A 19,028-nucleotide genomic window follows, 5' to 3' on the forward strand; every position below is an offset into this window, starting at 1 on the left:
CAAAGTTGAGAGGAGAGGGAGACACAGTTGCAGTCTGCAGCAATTCAAGTAGCCGGCCGCCGCAGATTGGACCCGATCTGCAATTCTTTTCAAGTTGCGGTGTGTGTAGTGGGAAGTGATGTTGGGAGGGCAACTGTGTTCTTACATGCATGCCAGCCAAGAAGGCTAAGGCAGGAGACTTCCTGTAGTTTAGCCCTTTGTGACAGTGGAGGATGCATGTGACAGCATGACTCGAGAGAGCAGGATGTAGGACTGTGGGGTGGCAGTGTGGAGAGCAGTGACTAATGAGGAGATCCCCCGAGAGAGGACAACAAAGCCGTACAGTTTTGAGTATTTGAGTACATTTTTGCGCGCACAGTCGAGAATTGCTACCGCCCATTCGTTCTGCGAGGGCTCAATTTTGACGCAGCATGTATGCTGCCTGGGAGGCCAATTCGCACATGTGCGGATTTTGTGCCGCGGCGGGCAATGTGTCTGGTCTGTGCACTCCAATTTTGCAGTTTTCCTGCCGCGATTGCTAATGGCAGTCCTGATCAGCCTCCTTAGATACATGGCCTTCCCTGTGTGCAATCATGCCTTGGGGCCTTATACAATATTTGTGAGGATGAGTTCTGGACTTGATGACAAAGCAGTGCTGTGCTGTGAATCACACAGCCTGTGATCATGGCAATATCACGGACGAGCTGAACTTGGAGATCTTGAGGCTCTCACTTTAAGTTCAGTGTCATTAATATTTCTTCCTTGATGGTTGCTTCTTTGCTAGCCGCTTAGCCTGATGGTCACTGTGTAACAAGTTTTCCTGCCAGTTACACTTTTTAAAAACCGGTAGGAACATTCAGCATGATGCCCCTGCGCAGGGGCATGCCAGTATGAGCAAGGTGCCTGGCATGTTCTGCAGCTGCCCATGCGCATATATGCTTCAGGCATTATAGCATCCATGTATGATCCAGAAGCAGGACGTCAGTGGTCCTTGAAGACAAATCATGATTACGCACACCACACTTGTATATCCAAAAGCAAAAGCTCGAGCAGATAGGAAAGGGGACCCGAAAAGGCACCTTGGTGGTGAGGTGGAATTTTAAAGACAGACGTGGCCGCAGGAAAGCCGGGTGTAAGCTTGGGATTGAGTTCTAGCGGCCAGCGGCTGCACTCGAGATGGGGGCCCGGTAATTCGCTCTATTTGGACGGAAGCAGAGCGGCGTGTGTTTCGTTCGCACTCGCATCATCAGTACCGACCGAAAGCCACCACACTTGGGTGCTGGGAAGTGCTTTCTAGGTCCTGCGTGAGGTTAAAAGTGCTGGTGAATAAAGCGCAGATATAAAATTGTCGGGCCAGGTGACGCCGACGCATGGATAATATGAATACAACAAAGTAAATCTGATGCCCTATCAGCCCGCCGATCGGGCGATAGATGACACCACTGCCGTGCCTAGCACTCGAGACACACCATCCGGTGAATCCGGGGATAGCTTGTACGTCCATGGCAGCACAGGGGAACGGGTGAGGAGTCCTTTTTTGTCATATCTTATAGTTACACCGCGTTAACATCTTGTCGAGTTTGAAGAAAATTTTCGAAGGGTGGCCTGACACGTTCAAGATCAACAGTTCTTGGGCTGGAGCCAAACTGCAGGAGACCTGTACTATTGCCCGGAAAATCTTACCAGCAAAATTTGTGTGGTGCATTCACATCATGTTGCACGGGACGGCCCTTTCGGTCAGTTGCAGCCTTTCCTGGGCTGGGGGTGAGCAGTAGAACAGCAGCCAGTCTTGAGGGGGCTCCAAAGCACGCATGCAAGATCCTGCCCACCAGCTTCCAAGAATTTTCGGAAACTTGGAGACGCCTTCTTGCTTCAGGATGGCAGAGTGGCTCCCCGGGCGTTGTTGGATGAAATTGCTGGCATGATGGGGTCTCTTATTGACAGGCGGACGAGCTGCACGCGCTGCGGCAGCAGCTGGGCGTCACGCAGGAGGCGCTGCAGAGGGAGAAGCACCACATCCAGCTGCTGGAGGCCGAGCTGCTGCGCATGCGCTGTTCCCAGAGCGTCTGCCTGTCCCGCCGCTCCGGCACAACGGCGACAACTACCGGGTCGGCCGCGCCGGCATCGCCGCCTGACATCAGCGAGGGCACCGGCAGTGACATCAGCGGCTGTGACGCGCAGCACCTCATGCTGTCGCGCGCCTCCAACGGCACTTTCGAGGAGTCTGAGGCCTACATTTCCAGCAGGTGCGCTCCAACACAGGCCCCAATGCATTACCCCGGAAATTTATTCTGCTGCATGTTCACTTGCCATGTTGCCATGCTGTACTCTGTCGCAGAGCTGCAAATGGGGTCTGTTGGTCTGCAGAGAAGGCATCAATACACTGGTGTGAGCTTCTTTTGGCGAGGAGCATGGCTCCAGCATCAGAAAGAGACTGCGAGCACATGGGTGTGACGGTGCAGTCACTCATGGCTGACGTGGTGCAGGTGTCATTCGGTGGACAAGACAGCGCTGTACACGGACGAATGGGATCAGCACCTGGCGCAACAGCAGAGCACTGACAAGGTGACAATCAGCAGAGAGGCGATAGACCTGCTGCGGCTGAAAGACCGTGCAATGGACAACACAAAGGAAGGCATCACTATCGCGGACTGCAGCCAGCCGGACATGCCCCTCATATATGCCAACGAGGCCTTTGCGCGCATCACCGGCTACAGCGTCGCAGAGAGCCTTGGCAAGAATTGCCGCTTCCTCCAGGTGTGGACTGCTTTCGGAGTACCTGACAAAATGTGCGGATTGATGTTGGCATGCTGTGCTGGTTGTTGAGTGGGTTTTGAGATATGGCCCGGACATGCACAGGCTTCTGTTAATTTTGCAGTGCGTTTCCTCTAGACAAAGCGGGTCTCACTTGAGCAGGAAAGTGTGAGACATGCTATTCTAACCTATCACGATCTGCACATGTAGCTCCCGGTAGAAAGCTGGTAGGGACGGTAACAGGAAACTCAGAAAAGGACAGCCACTGTCAGGCAGAGACTGCTCAAGTGCGCAGTAATGCAGTTGGGGCATTTGGGTTGGTCAGAGGGGGCATTGCTACATATCCGGCCCAGCCGGAACCAACACTATCATGCAGTCGGCTGCGGCACCGGTGCAGGGCCCGGGGACGGACGAGGCGCCGTTGGAGGAGCTGCGGCGCGCGACGCGGCAGGGGCAGGCATGTGTTGTGCAGCTAATGAACTACCGCAAGAACGGGGACGCGTTTGTCAACTACCTCAGCGTTACGCCCATCCACGACAGCGCGGGCGTGCTGACTCACTACGTGGGCATCCAGTCCGACATTACCCAGCTCGTCAAGCACAAGAAGGCCGAGCTTGCCGCCAAGCACGCCGCGGTGCAGGTGCGCCTGAGTTGCAGTGCAGAGCCATCCTCCCATATGCCTTCATAATGATATGACAGCAGTAAACATCTAAGCTCCTTGCAGTATTGGGTGGCCTGCGCACAGCAGGAAAGCAATCAGTGGTCAGAAAGAAGCAGTTGAAAATCCTGCGCGCTTCATAAAGCTGCATGACACTTCCCAATGCTTCGGAATTCTGTAGAAGCTGCGGCACTCCGGTTGCTAATCAGGGTTATCAATTGCATGCGCCTGATCTTGGTGGCTGTGTGCGGGCAGGCGGCGGCGGCAGTGGAGGCGAAGTCGCAGTTTCTGGCGCGGATGAGTCATGAAATCCGCACGCCTCTGAACGGCATGATCGCGGTCGGCCAGCTGCTTGCAGAGACGGCGCTGTCACCTGCGCAGTGGGACCTCGTCAGCACCATCCGCTGCTCCGGCGAGACCCTGCTCACGCTCATCTCAGACATCCTGGACTTCTCCCGCATCGAGGTAGCCTCCCCTATGATCATCATCATATTTGTACTGTACTGTACTAAATCAGATTGTTATTACAGGCTAGTCCTGCCAGGTGGCAAGGTGCGTCTTCAGACAAGCTGGACCGTAAAGGCTGCCGCACATCCTGCCCCTTGATGGACTTGCCAGATCCAAGCAAGACGAATCAATTGTGGGCAGGGTGCTCAGTATTTGTACCGTCTCCGCCAGCCGGGGCCAAATTGCCTATTTTGGTCTCGATGAAGCCCTGTACTCCATCCTTTCAGCAGCATTCATTGAGAGTGTATGTGACCTGTCAAAGGGTGTGGTAGTGCAGTGTAGGACTGGGACTGATGTGGCGGGAGCTTCTGACAGGTGACGGACATTGAGGGTGTTTGGCTATGTGCAGGCCAACAAGATGGTGCTGAGCAACGCCCCCTTCAGGCTGTCTTCGGTCATTGAGGCCGCCATGGAGATTGCCGGCCTAGCAGCTGGCATGAAGCGCCTCCAGGTGTGCTACAGACCCGCCCTTGTTTTTCCTCCATTGCTCTTACAGCAATCTTTGTGCACTCTTGAGCAATGCTCCTTTCACATACTGTAGTATTTAAAAACCCCAATAAATAATTATTTTTGAGCCTGCGGGAGGGTTTAATAATAGGTTTTTGGGGGTGTCAATCAGAACAGTACTTGCCCAAGTTCTACACCACCATGAGAGCAATAGGGAGCTTTTAAAATTGACGTTTCCTGGTTGTGCGCAGGTGGCGTACCACATAGCGGAGGGCGTGCCGCGAGTGATGCTGGGAGACGCGCAGCGCCTGCAGCAGATCCTGCTCAACGTGCTCAACAACGCCGTCAAGTTCACGGAGCAGGGCGCTATCCTGCTGGAAGTCTGGGCTGAGCCCTTGGTTGAGCTGAATGGCTGCGAGGCCGCCCTGGCAAAGCCTTCGCAGTCCCAACCCACCAGCAAATTATCTCCCACCGCCTCATGCGAGTCAGAGGGCGCAGACGCCGCTAAACAAGCTGCCGTGGAAGCCCGGGAGACAAGGTCCGGCAATCGGGACTTTGTCAGGGCGGAGGCGGCTGCATCGCAGCCGGACAGCAGCGTGCACGGCAGCGAGGCGCTGTCGCTGTCAGACTGGGCCGGCCACGTGCCGACTTCGGCCGACGACCTGGGCACCTGCGGGGAGGGGGCTGTGCTGGACTACCAGGGAGCTCCAGGCTCTGCCAGGGATCTGGGTGCTGTTCTGGATGCCTCTGAGGCGCAGTCTCGCCCGGCCGAGACGGCTGCGCCGTCAACCTTGGACCTTGGTGCCGCGCTGGACGCGGCTGAGGCCCTGTCGCGGCCGACAGAGACGGCTGCGCCGGCAGCGGCAGGAGTGCACGGCACCGTGCTGCAGGGTTGCAGGGCTTGTGCTGAGGAGCCGTCCAGATCAGGGGCGGCTGCATCGGCTGCTTCATTTCAGCGGGTGTCACTGCCACAGAGCGGGGTGCAGAACGTGGGGGCACTGCCGTCGGCGGTGGCTGACCCGAAGGAGGCAGTGGCCGCGGCAAAGGCGGCATTCAACCTACCGACGATGCAGCGCTTGCGCGACTTGGCGATCCCGGCAGCTCCTGGGGGGCCCTCCGCCACCGAGTCGGGGGCAGCCATCACAGATCCCAAGGCAATTGGCACCGCAGCGGTTGTTGCTGATCATCTGGCGGCAGACGCGGGCGGTGGCAGCTCGGCTGTGAAGCAGCGCGTGACGGGCGCGACGCCTGCCGCAGAAGCGGCTGCGAAGGAGGCAGTCGCAAAGGCCGACGGCGCAGAGATGGTTATTCGCTTTAGCGTGCGCGACACTGGCATCGGCATCAGCAAGGAGGACCTGGGCCTCCTCTTCCAGTCCTTCTCTCAGGTGCAGCATGCCATCCATTTCTTTCTGACCTTGGGTTTTCTGTTTGTTGCTGCAGGACCCTGCAGCACCAATCGGCAAATACACTGTAGTGCTCCTGTTTGCGGATTCAAATGAATAAGGGGGTCCCAACCTTTTGTGGTTGCTTTGCTATGGAGAAACATGCTAGCCAGATGCACTTGTTAGTGCAGTTGGGAAAGCAGACTGCTGACTTGGCGCCCGGCACATGCGCGCAGGTGGATGCGTCCCAGACGCGGCGCTACGGCGGCTCGGGGCTGGGCCTGGCGATCAGCCAGAAGCTGGCGGAAGCCATGGGCGGCCAGATGTGGGCGGAGTCCCACGGTCTGGGCATGGGCTCCTGCTTCCGCTGGACCATTGGCTGCCGCGTGCCGCCCCCTGCGCGGCCCCCGCCCATGCCCATTGCGCCACAGCGCGGCCTTGCGCTCCCGCCCAAAGTGAGTTTCAGCTCAAATACCCCTATGGCATCAGGGCGCCAGGGCATCAAGGTTTCCAGACACTGTTTTTAATAAATGCAGCCATTACCCACTCCTCCTCCCTTGCAGAAAAGTTGCGGCTTGGTTGACTGTGCCATGCAACCCGCTGCTGGGGCCACTTGTATTGAGGAAGTTCCTTATCGACCTGTGTCGGGCAGACTCTGTTGCAGGGTTCTAGCATGCTCTTTGAGCTTTGTCGGATGCTAAAGGCATGTATGTGGGCTTCCTTGCTGAGTGAAAGACTGCCCGTGCAGGTTCCCGAGGGCCGGGAAGAGTCTCTCGAGTCCGACGATGCGTCTGCGGAGATGAACTTTGAGCCGCCGGATGCAGTGGACTACCAGGGGTCCACCAGCATGCAGCGCCTGAACCGCTCCCTCTGGAACGAGGGCTCTGGAAGCTCCACCGTGGTGTCAGGTGCGCAGCAGAACCACCTGTGATGACCTTCAGTCACCCTTTATTCACCCTGATTGCCCGGCTGGTGGGGGTGCCCATTGAATGCGAGCAATATGCCCACGATTGAACGGGTCTTGCATGGATGTGGCCAGTCCATCAAGGGGTAGAACTTGTCGCAGCCTTTATCTGCAGCTTGTCTGCAAATACACCTTGCATCTTGGCAGGAAGCGTCTAATACTGGCAACTGTAACACACACTCAGTCACCCTTACCTGTACACCCACTGCGCAGTGCTTGAGGCCTCCCAAAAGGCTCACCAGTGCTGTATGTGTATGCCGATGGGCTGTGGGTGCAATGCAATGGCAACGGGGTAGAGACCTTGTCTGTTGCGGCAGGTTTGGTGGCTCCGCCCAGCTCGTCAGGGCGCAGTGACACTGACCTGGAGGAGCAGACGCTGCGCATGACCAGCGGCAAAAAGGTGGGCAGCACATGTATCACACTCCAGCTACGCTACCTATAGCAATATGTGCCCATCTTCCCCACATGCTGCTTTATTGTAATTTCTGGAGCTTGAGGCTTTAGATGACCTTTAGAGTGGGGCACTCCATCGCTTGACATACAAAGCAGGCAGACTTGAAGACAGTCCTTCATTGTGAGAACTTCAATGCCTGCCTGTGTGGAGCACATGCCAAGAATATGGCAAAGCTCTGATGAAGGCGTTTGACTCCAGCTCATCACGCTTGTTGTGTGCGTAGATTCTGCTGGTGGAGCCGTGCGACATGGTGAGGCAGGTGCTGCAGCTGGCTCTGCGCGCCTGGGGAACCTCTGTGTGCGCTGTCAAGACCGAGGAGGAGGCCATCTCTCACCTGCAGCTGCGCAGTGAGTCACACACTCACATCTGACTAAGAATCATGCGCTACAACCGTACAGGAAGAAGTCAGCAGCCATGCAGACATAGTTATCCAGCCACTCTGCGGTGCTTGCACTGTCGCCTCGGGATGCACTGATGGTGCCATGGAATGGCTTTTAAGCACTCAGTCTTGCGAGGAGTGCGTGCTGAGATGACTTATCTCACTGCATAGGACTTGGGACGACTCTATGCGCAGGTAACTTTGTGCGGAAGCCGCCGGCGTCGCTGCGGCGGCAGAGCGCGCAGGAGGCAATGGGCGATGGAAAGCATATGCAGCCGCAGCATGCTGGCGAAGTGGAGGCGCACGCCTGCCATGTGCCCGGCCCATTCGATGTTGTCCTCATGGACATGACTCTGAATCACCTGCTACACGCCCTCCTGCAGGTGCGTGCAAATGCATGCATGTTTACATGGTTTTCAATAGTGCACCTTTTCATTCTCTCGCAATGCAGCTATATAGAAGCACTGCTCCCTTGACTTTGGCTTGGCTTCAGCCGCTTTGTCTGCCCAGCCTACTGCTCAGGAATGTGGGATACCTGGAACAGTAACTGCCCAATCTGTCGTGGTGACACATAGCCAACCATTTGCCCTGTCATGACACTGTAAAATATCACGTTGGCCTCAAGAGCCCCACCTAATGCTGATGTGCAGTGACAAGGCCTTCAAAGCGAGCAAAGACCTCCCACAGCACATGCCACGGCATTGCCGGAGGGTGTTTTGCGCGTGCACTTTGGCTATTTTGAGGCCACCGCACGTAAAGCTGGGCTTTTGTGCAAAGAAGGCTGAGGGGCGTTTATGCGCCCGCAGGGCGACAAGAGCGAGGCGGCGCGGGTGATTTTTCTGGGGTGGCCGGGGCAGCACGAGATGGAGGATCAGGAGAGCCCTGACACTCCCACGTCGCAGCGGGACGCATCGCACGACGGCATGCAGCTGCCGCTGTACAACAAGCCCGCGCCCACCGCCGCGCAGCCGCCCCTCGCCCTGCTGGAGGACCGCGTGCGTGCGCAGAATGGCCGCCAGCTCGGGTGCGCCCGCGTTACTTCTTTTCTGGGGCGCTGCTTCTTGCCTTTTTAACAGTTCCCAGGAGCGGAAATGAAGAGACAAGAACCTGTGCCTGTGGCTGAGAGTGGCAAGAGGCCCATTGGTTGTATACCTTCAAGTATGGGTGCAACTTTGATCGTCCTAACTTTTGCTTGGGTGATGTTCAGGCGGAAAGAACAGAGCTGATCTCCTTACCTGACCTTAGAGAGGCTGTCATTGAGTTGTCCGATGCCATTGCATCAGGGCAAAGTTGCCCTCCCGGGGGCAAATCTCATGTTTTATGGCCGAAACAAAACAGCTGACTTGCGTCTTGCAGAAATGGCATGTAGGTGATAATTGTGTTGTTTGCAGGTATGTGGTGGTGACTCGGCCGGCGCGGCAGGGGCGCCTGAAGCTGGCGCTGGAGGAGGTCCTGTCCATGACGGTCGACACGCCCCTGTCCAGGTGTGCGCATCTGCTCACACTTTATTGATTGCATTCTGCGCACCCATGAGGGCTGATCATGCCTAATTCGCAGTGTGTAAGGGCTTTGTGACCCACCTGTTCAGGGTCTGCTGGCAGGTGGTGGTGCGCAGACACGATAATTGAAAACATGGGGCCACGATGGTCTCATGTACTTGTGCTCAATGTCTATAGAGGGCCTTTGTGACCAAGCTTTATGACCGAGCTATCTTGTTGATAGGTGCCCAAATTTAATTCATATTTTACGTACTAGGGGTGTAGATGGTTCTCCGTTGTGCAGCCGGTCAACATCGGAGACGATGTTGCGGGAGGGTAATGGGGTCTTCACATCAGACGACGCCGGGCGGTCGTCCCCGTTCAAGGTGCATGCGCGGGCAATGCCCAAGCACCACCTGCAGTCGCAGCAGCAGCGCCCCTCCATCGACCTCTCTTGCGAAGGCATCCAGCGGTGAGTGCTGCTTCCTGCAATTCCCTGCCCTACCACAGCGGCTTACTCGTGCATTGCTTCACCGCTTTTCTGATGAAGCTGGCTGATATGCGGTGACTGCAGCCTGTGCATTGCTTTCCAGCCTCTGCCTTTTGACTCAAGGTCTCAGCTGCCGTGCAAACGTCCGGCAGCAGCAGGCATTTTCTGTGATGCTTCGGGGTCACTGTGCTCAGGCCCACAGGTACTTGGTGACATGGAGGCATGGAGGGCATCTTTGCTGGGATTGCCGAGCTGGGTTGCTGGGTCTGGAAATGTGGACAGCGTACTGGGTTTGCAATTGCACGTACGGTATGAGGAGCTCACAACTTTGGTGAAACAGGCAAAAGGGCCTAACTAGCTGCTGGCTGCATGCGCAGGGTGGCGTCTGGCGGGCAGCTGAAGGCGGCGGCGCCGTCGAAGAAGTCACGGTGGCCGGCCGAGAGCGGCGAGGCGCGCGCGGCGCAGATTCGCGTGCTCATCGCAGAGGACAACGCCATCAACATGAAGGTGGCCCTGGGCATCCTCGGCCGCATGGGCTACAAGCAGGTGCGCGCACATACCGCCGGCCCCGTCCAGCCAAAATTTGCCCATCAAATATGCGTGCTCTCTCCTATTTGCGAGGAAGATCTGCAGGGTCAGGGTTCTGCTGGCTTGGCTATTGGTGCTCAGTTGTCCCGTCGCAGACTTGCCGAGTCCATCAAGGATAGGACTTTGGCCGCGGCGAAAAGCAGCTTGTCTGCAGATGCACCTACCTTGCCAGAAAAATCGTGTAGTAACAGTATCAGTAATATACCTGCTTAGGCATGAGTGTGTCTGCAGGTGACCAAGGCGATGGATGGGCAGGAGGCGTACGATGAGATTGTCAAGCGCGGAGGGCCGGACGCGTTTGATGTCATTTTGATGGACCTGCACATGCCCCGGAAGGTGCGCCGCCCTCCGCTGTCGCATCCAGACCAAATGATCTACATTGACCTTGTCAACTAACTGCAGAAAAGCTCAGGAGTGCTTTTACTAGGCCCAGGCTCAATATTTCCTTTGCTTTAAAACACGAGACTTGCTTCCAGGATGCCAATTGCGTCACTTTGGAAAGTTTCACAGGGCGAGCTCAGAGAGCCAATTAGACATGATTCAGAATTCGCTGCTACGGCGCCCCACATGAAGTGCAGCTTTAAATCTGTATCTTACACGCCAGTGCTATCTCATGCTCTGACAGCGCAGCCACACCTCTTGAACAATCTGCGCCAACGCCCCAGTCAGGCATCTCCATCTAGGGGTAGGGGCATCATCTTTTCTGGAGCCGTTTGGGAGCACATGGCCCCCTCGTTTTCAAGGGACAGTGCACTTGGCCGCACAATTATTCAAACTTTGCTCACCCTTTTGCATGTGCTCCAGGGAGGCATGGAGGTTGTGGCGGAGGTACGCCGCGAGTGGCCGCGCACGTGCGTGCGCATCATCGCGGTCACGGCTGACGCGTTTGAGGACACGCGCGAAAAGTGCCTCGCCTCCGGCTTCAGCGGCTGGCTCGCCAAGCCGTTCCGCATCGAAGACCTTGCCTCAGTCATGGACGCCATCCCGCAGCGCACTGCTTGAGTCCATGCATTCCCGCTGCCTATGGGCATCGCTGACAGGAGCGCACGCCTGCTGGCCACCTGTGCGCCACCTGTCGCTGCTGCTGATCACACCCGCTGTCGATGCCACTGCTTGTCCCAGCAAAAGACTCGCAAATCTGACACTTTCCAATCCATTTTTCTTCACTAATGAGCTCCCAGTAGGAATAGTCTTGCCTGGCAGGGTACGCCCCGCGACTGGTGTCCTCTGGGCCTGGCTTTACTACACAGACAGCGCAGAACCTGTTCAGGCCACGGCAAGTAGTTTGCACAGCAGATCGGTCTTGCTGCCACTTGCAAGAAGAGCCTCGCAGGAAAAGCATGACCAGGGTCTGTGGGGAGTCCAGCGGTTGAAGTTCTGTTCCTTTGCTGTCGTGATACTGGTAAGAGTGATGCGAGCAGTCTGCCACTGATCTAATGTGAACGGCGCCAGAGTCTGGTTGGTTCTGTTTTCATCAGAGGAATTGGGTCGTCATTGCCCTGCACCTCACGGGCTGGGTGGTAGAACACTTATTGCTTATGCTTTTCTCATAATCCGCACCAATGATTCCAGCTAAACAAATTGGTGCGCTCGGATTTACTTACAGAGCAACAGCCTGTACAATATCCTTTAGCCTGTCAAAGATCTTCCAGCGGATAATTTTGGTGTGCACTTTGCAAGCCCTTTGGGTCAAATATGTTGAGGACGATCTATCTGATTGAGCTGTGCTCGAGAGGCATTAAATATCAGAGGCAAGTCCTTGATCAGGCTCAAGAACAGGCATGTTTATGAGCCTGCCGTGAATGTGTTAACACATGTTAACGCGTTCTTCTTGCAATGCTGATTTTGCCAAATGCTTCTGGATACAGCTTTCATATTTCAGAAATGCAATACATTGTACTTTGATTTTTCCGGCACACTCACTGTGGCAATCCACGGTGGTTTGTGCAGAAGCAAGCTCCAGTCGAGGAGCAGACTCGCAGACGCATTCTGTGAGAACAGTGGCTGTTATGCGTGCAGAGACGAATGAACCGTTCATGTGACATCTGATGGGAGAGAAAGTTTTGGAATGCATGACTGATGCTGAAGCTAATGTGGTGATCAATGTGTACAAGGTGGAAGCCTTCCCCAGTAGGCTGATTGATCGGTGTATACCAAAGGATCATTTTTCTTTGACGGACCTGGTTCTAGAAACTGCGGTCACTGTATGCGCATGTGAACAGCTGTAAGGTGCCATCATGGTTGTGGTCAATATGTTGTCCATGCCATCATGCAAGTCCTGCAAATCCTGGAGTGCCATCAGATGCACCAAAGCCGAACTTCACCTCTGATCAAGCACAGCTGAGCTGACACACAAACTGTGCAAATTCGTCAGCTGAGGCGCCTGCGCCACCATCAGCAGCCGACAAGGGTGTAGCTCTGTTTTGGGTTATCATGATCTGACTTCTATAAACATATATACCTTATTGTGGTGTGGCCTATTGTTGACTTCAAGTGCTTCTTTCCTTGGAATGCTTTCGGCCATGGGTTCCTTTTGGACACCGTTTCCAGCTGCATACATGCCGTGGTGTCCCAGAGCACAATCAAATTGCAACCCATCGCTTGTGTTGGAAGATAATTTTCACACTTTGACGTCCTACTGAGTGGCAACATTGCTATATGTCCACGCTAGCATACGATACCTTGAGTAACCAGGATGATCTGAAGACCCACAGGTTTGGAACGTTGCAAAAGCCAGCAGAATTTACAATATATTTTCAAGATCGTCTGTCTCCATCGCACTTGGTGTGTGTATGTGGCATATGGTCCCATCGGCTGGCAAGAAAGCAATCGTTCTTGCAGCGTTCCACCCCTGGAAAGCTCTGCACCCAAAATGCACTTAAGCACCCAGCACCTTTCCTTTACAATTTACTGTTTAGGAAATCACCAGCGATCGGGCCTTGAGTAATGATCAATAATGGCAGAGTTTCCTGCTAGGGGGTAGGGCCCCTGCTTATATCCCTTGAAATATAATTGTAGGGTCCATCGAGGAAGTGAAACCAGCCTGAAGCTAGGAGCGATTTCGCAGAAATTGATCAAAGAATCCTCCACCATGTACTGTCTCATCCGATCTTTCTATGGCAGCAGTGTGTTGCCTTGAGACAGAAGGTGCCTATTCCCAGGAATCCACAGCAGCTGGACAGCCCCTGCCACCCAGGTGTGCTTCCACCCAGGGATTCTGGGTGCACACTTATCTGGGTCCTATTGCGTCCTCTGGCAGCCTGGCGGTTGCTCTGCCCACCCAGGTGGGCTGCTGGAGGGTCTGAGCGGCTGAGCGAGGCCGAACCCGGTCGTTTTTGGTTCCCTAGCGGTCTCGCCTCGGCAGCTGGGCTCCTCTGGTAATATGAAGGGCTGAGCGTAAGATTTTGTGCGCAGGCCCTCCGTGGGAGTCAAGAGGACGCGACAACGTTTAGGATTAGAGCATTACCCAGAGAACAGCCTGAGCTCCGGAGTCAACGTGGCATGTGGGGCCGTGGGGCCGCACTCTGAGCTCGGAGGCGTGGGGAACAGGAGGGTGACCAAGCCACCCGGGAGCACGCTGCCGGGTCTTGTGCAGGGCAGTGACCAGGACATGGCCTCGTCGCCTAGCGGCACGGAGGGAGCGCTGTCTTTCGGTGCGTTGGCCTCTGCTCTTTCTGGCCCACACCCGCGTTGCGTCCCTCCTCGACCTGGGTGTGCTGAACCTGCTGCTGTGCGTGCAGAGGTGGCGAGCCTCCGAGCGGCCGCATCGGCCGCAGTCGCGGAATGTACCAAAGTAGGGGACGGGGAAGGCGTGAAAGCGGGGCCTGCAGCTCGCTCCAGCAGGAACGCGGCGCGGCCCTCCTCAGCCAAATCCGTGGCAGACCGGGCCAGGCCAGGCGCCCGGAAAACGGGACCCCGCCTCTCAGACGATCAGGATTCGCTATCTTCCAGGGCAGACAGCCGAGAATCAGACACTGGCAGCGTTAGCTCCTCGGGAACCGGTCAGCAGCTGCCGTCCAGGGGGGCCAGAGATCCAGCAAAGGTTACCTCACAGGCCAGCTCAGGCTCGCTGTCCCATGCCTTCCCTGCTCACGGATGCCCTCCTCACGGAGCTAAGGCGATCTGTGGGCGGAGACCACGCATGGAGGATGCCTACACAGCCATACCCTTCCTGATGGAGGTGCTAGTACCAGTGGATGTTCTGGGCCAGAGCGACATCCTGCCTCCCAGGATTGCATCCCTGGTCAAGAGCGCCACCACTTCACCCACATCGTCAGTCAGCGACCCCCCAGAGTCAGAACTAGAAGCTGGCGGCGTGCAGGCATCAGGCAGAATGAGCCCTGGATCAAGCGCGGCAGCCCAGGACAGCCAGAAGGCGAGCAACTTTGTGGAGACGCTGCACTTTTTCGGGGTGTTTGATGGGCACGGCGGCGCTGAGGGCGCGCTGCACTGCGCACAGACTCTCCATCAGCGCTTTGTCGAGGCCATTCTGGAGCACACCTCCCCCGGAGGCTTGCCCCCGCCTGCAGCAGAGCAGATGGAGACCAGCATCGCCAGCACTGCAGCCACCTCTGTTGAGGCTGCAGCGGAGGCAGCTGCTTGCGGAGTGGCCCGCGGCAACGTGGCTGAATCTGCTCCTAGAAATGTGCCGAAACCCGCTGCGGCTGACGCTGACACCGATAGCAACAGCAGGTGGGTGGCTTCTGCAGTGATCTTTGAATGAACTCTGCTGTGGGCAGGGTTGTATTACAGTGCGCTTGCAGCGTGCATCGCACCACTGTCATAAATTATTGAGCTGCACTTATGTGCTGCAGAAGCATGCAACAACTAGGCAGAACGGAGAAATTTGCTGCATCTTGCACCCGTCTTTGTCCTGCTTGGAGGATTTTTTGTCCTGAACATCTAATTTGCATATCTGTGCGCAGCGACAGCGACGCATTTATGGTGGCGGCAATAGAGGAGGAGAATGCTGCGGCGGCGGCGGAAGGGGCGGAGTCCCAAAACGAGAACACCATTGCCTGCTCCGCACAGCACTTTGAGACTGCGCTGACTGACGCCTTCAACCGCACCGACGAGGAGTTTGGCAAGGCTGACAATGCTGCGCTCGTGGGCACCACTGCCGTTGTGGCTCTGGTTGGCAGCCGTCAGCTCTACGTTGCCAACTGCGGTGCGCCTCTCGCAGAATTCCTGCTCTGTGCCTGATGTTTGGCAGGCCTTTGTCTGTCTTGAAGGAGTTGTCTGCCTGTCTGACTACTAGTATCTCTGGCTCAGTTGAAGGCATTTTCCAAGTGTTGCAGTGAATGAAATAACTGATGCAAGAGGAGATCATGTGTAAAAAATCATCGACTGAAGGGCATGCATGCCTTGACGCAGGTGATTCCAGGGCAGTATTGTGCCGTGGAGGAGCGGCCATTGCCCTGACAGATGACCATAAAGCAGCCAGGGAGGATGAGACGGTGGGTTTGCTGTTTCCACGATATTGCTGTCAATAGAAAATGTTTCTTGCTGCACAAACTTGCACTGCGGCAAACATTTGCAGTTAGAAACAAATGCTTGCAGGAGAATATACATTTACAGTGATGTGCTGATGACATCAGGCGCGGGTGGAGGCAGCTGGTGGGCAGATCCTGTTTTGGAATGGAGTGCGCGTCATGGGAGTGTTGGCAGTGTCTCGCGCCATTGGGGATCATTGCCTGCGCCCCTTTGTCATTGCACAGCCTGAGGTGCGTCACTGTCACCCAAGGAACTCTCCATATCCGCCCATGTCTTCTGAATGGCCTGCATCATAGGAATCCCCACTCGTTAGTGCTGACTCTTGACTAATTGGGCTGTTGCGTGGTGTTGCAGGTGACCATCCTGGGCAGGAGGCCAGACGATGAGATCCTGCTCCTGGCCAGCGACGGCCTGTGGGACGTGCTGTCCAACCAGGAGGCCTGCACGCTCGCCAAGCGCTGCCTCAGACGCGCGCGCCAGCGCGGGGCCAGCCGCCAGTCGGCCGCCCGCATCGCCGCCACCGTGCTCACGCGCGCAGCCGTTGACCGCGGCTCACGCGACAACGTCACTGTCGTGGTCGTGGACCTGGCTGTTCCCTCCACGGAGGCCGACACTCTTGCGCGCGCCCCCTCTGCCGCGGCTGCCGATGATGCGGCCGATGACGGCCTCGCCCCGGACCTGCTCGCGCGGTCGAGGTCGTCCGCAGTTGGCGGCATCGGCGAGACCCACTCCTACCCGGAGCCTACCCGGCGGCTGTGACGGCGGCTGTACTATGCTTTGTTCGCGCCCGGAGAGGGCTCGGTTCTTCCCTGCAAGTTCCAGACAGAATACCTTTTGGGGCAACCCAGCGCGCATGCTGTGGCGCTCTCAATGCAAGGACGCTGACGCGCAACAGATACAGTGCGGCAGCTTCATGTGTGCTGGCAGGGGCCGCCGTGCTGTGCGTGTTGGGCTACAAGTATTTTTTGGACTTGCTCATGAACTTGCCTAGGAGCAGACAGCATTTGCTTCTGAGACGTGCCTCAGTCGTTGGATGGTTTGATCAAGAGAAGCTGCAACGTGGTTCTGGACATGGCACGACGCAGGGCATGCATCCTTGCACCCTTTTTAGTCGGGGGGATGCAGGCAAGAAACTCCTGCTGGGTTGCAAGTAACATAGGACGCAAGAATATGATTGTCATACGCCAGTGCTAGCCGAAGAGATTGTGGAACAAATGCGCAGCTGACCTGTCCTGGCAGATGTGACGTCCGTTTTCATTGTGGGAGAGGTGTGTTTTCAGCGAGTGGCGCGGTGTGTTTGAGGGCACTCATCTGGGGTGCGCTTCATTGCCTGGGGGCCCGCCTTCTTGCAGCGGCTTCCCTGCGGAACTTTCGGGTGCTTTTGTATGTTCCACCGTGCACGGATCAGGGCGACGATTTACACTTTGGACTTTTTGCTGCACGTCGGTCTCCTGCATGCTGCGGAGGACTTTTCGGCCTGCTTAGCCTTGCATCCAGCATTGCTCTTTACGACATCGTTCAAGCTGAGCTGGCTGGACGTGCCTGTGATATATGCGCGTACTTGGGAAGCAGCAATTGCTAGACACGCATGAAGGGTCCCCCTGTGTGACTGCCTGTCTGGGTTCTAGCACGTACATGGTGTAACATCGGTGGAATGATTAAATGACAAAACTCCGTGTAAGGGTATATTTAGTCGTCGCACATACCGCTCTTTCAACAGAAGCTATTTAGAAAAAGGCAGACATCTTGATGCAGACTTCAAGGCACAGGGAAGGATAAGAGGTCGGGCCTCTCGCACATGAACATCATGCAGCAACATTACAGTCATCTCCTGGCCTAAGGGCACGTGCTCCCAGTGCATCCAAATAAATCGTTTAAATTAAAATTGGCATATGCATACAGAAAATTGCTGGATGAGGGCTGCACACCCACAATAGCAGCGCTAGCGCAGCTGCAGCGCAGCGCTGCAGACATGACCTACATCCATATTACAGTATTTGGTATGTACAGCTTGAAAAATTCCAATCTCAGCATAGTATTACTGATCAGCATGCCTACTGCAGTCTACAACATGGGCACTGCTTCCCTGCAAACTTTGATTCACAAATGCAAACACCGTCTGTACTGCCAAAAGCGTTCCTGACAGAAATTTGATAGACCCGCAAAGATAGCTGTATATCATATGCCATGCAGTGCACATAGCGGCAAAGGTGGACAACCGTCAGTCTTTCTCTCTTTGGGCATCTTCATGCTGACACTGAAACCTCTTGATCATACTGCATGCTTTGCCCTGCTCAAGCGCCGAGCACGGCACGAGCAGCAGCAACATACTGCGGCTTCTTGGCTCTGCTCTGTGCCAACTTCCAGACCTGGTCCTCATGCCCTTGCTCTGTCAGCCAGTTCTTCAGCTGCCCAATGCTCATCTTCTCTGGCTGCACCCCCTGGATGCCCTCCAGGCCCTCATCAGCTGACTCGTAGCCGCCATCCGCCTCCATCGGCACTGACTCTGCACACACAGTCATGTCAGTTCCTCATCAGTGACTCTCAAGAGGTAAGAAACAGGGGAGGCTGTTCTGAGACCCTTGATGGGGCAGCTGACTCCCCTGCAGGACCCCTGGCAAAATAGACTATGCAAGTGTTTGCACCGGCTGACAGAGGGCCGCATAAAAACCGAGCACCATGCCCACGGTTGACTGGGTCTTTTGCTTGGATTTGGCGAATCCAACAGGGGTACAATTCTGGGAGCCTTTGCCCGCAGCTCGTCTACAGAAGCATCTTGCCTCTTGGCAGCGCATATTAATAATAATATTAAATGTTCGCACCCGGGGCTGGCGCAGCAGGACGGCTGCGAAGCTCAGCCGCCTCGGCTTCAGCGCTGGCACGTGCTGCATCGGCCGCGCGCACGGCAGCATCCTTGGCAGCGACGTCCGCAAGGGCCTTGTCGCGTGCGGCGTAGGCTGCATCGCGCTCGGCCTCCAGCATGCGCTTGGTTGCTGCAGCGGCTCCGGTGTGCGCGACCACTGCCTCCTGCAGCTGCCTGAAGCACGACAAAGAATTGCACTTGGTTCAATTGCTGTACGTGCCTTCTGCCATCTGTATGCATATCGCATGCGGCTCTCGCCTCATGCAGGGAAGTGGCCAGCCACTCCAACAATGCCTCTGCTGTTTCTGGCATGATCATCACGAGGCAATCCATGTCTTCAGAACATTCAAAAGTTGGTAGAACAGGTGCCACGTACCTTTCTAGCTTGTCAATATGCTGCTGCTGCGCAGCCTTCTCGGCCTCCAGCGCATCTGCGCGCTCACGCTGACGCTGCTCCGCCATGACCAGTGCATGTGCGCGCTCATGCTGACGCTGTTCTGCCGCCACCAGCTCAGCCTCCCGCTTGCGCCACTGCGCTTCCTGTGAGACAGCCACTCCTCATCTCAGCCCTGAATGAGATGTTTCATGCCAA

The 19,028-nt window shown here is 56.0% G+C and overlaps 3 protein-coding genes across 3 annotated transcripts; all 3 read left to right on the plus strand.

Annotated features, from left to right (window-relative positions):
- Window positions 1-2,595: 2,595 nt before the first annotated feature.
- On the plus strand, window positions 2,596-3,421 carry COCSUDRAFT_17195 (hypothetical protein; the record flags this gene model as incomplete). The annotated part of the gene is made up of 2 exons (XM_005646276.1): window positions 2,596-2,736; window positions 3,131-3,421. 2 exons carry the CDS (start codon window positions 2,596-2,598, stop codon window positions 3,419-3,421), a joined length of 432 nt encoding a protein of 143 aa, XP_005646333.1.
- A 234-nt stretch (window positions 3,422-3,655) lies between these two features.
- COCSUDRAFT_7070 (hypothetical protein) lies at window positions 3,656-6,065 on the plus strand (the record flags this gene model as incomplete). The annotated part of the gene is made up of 5 exons (XM_005646277.1): window positions 3,656-3,856; window positions 4,248-4,349; window positions 4,597-4,743; window positions 5,575-5,730; window positions 5,964-6,065. Coding segments are annotated over 5 exons (708 nt in total), but the record flags the coding sequence as incomplete, so codon positions are not given.
- An 8,111-nt stretch (window positions 6,066-14,176) lies between these two features.
- Window positions 14,177-16,161, plus strand: COCSUDRAFT_6402 (protein phosphatase 2C catalytic subunit; the record flags this gene model as incomplete). The annotated part of the gene is made up of 7 exons (XM_005646278.1): window positions 14,177-14,260; window positions 14,456-14,557; window positions 14,660-14,701; window positions 15,046-15,247; window positions 15,454-15,536; window positions 15,678-15,803; window positions 15,928-16,161. Coding segments are annotated over 7 exons (873 nt in total), but the record flags the coding sequence as incomplete, so codon positions are not given.
- Between the last annotated feature and the right edge of the window lie 2,867 nt (window positions 16,162-19,028).

Source organism: Coccomyxa subellipsoidea (genome assembly GCF_000258705.1).
Source record: "Coccomyxa subellipsoidea C-169, whole genome shotgun sequence".
NCBI classification, from domain to species: domain Eukaryota; kingdom Viridiplantae; phylum Chlorophyta; class Trebouxiophyceae; family Coccomyxaceae; genus Coccomyxa; species Coccomyxa subellipsoidea.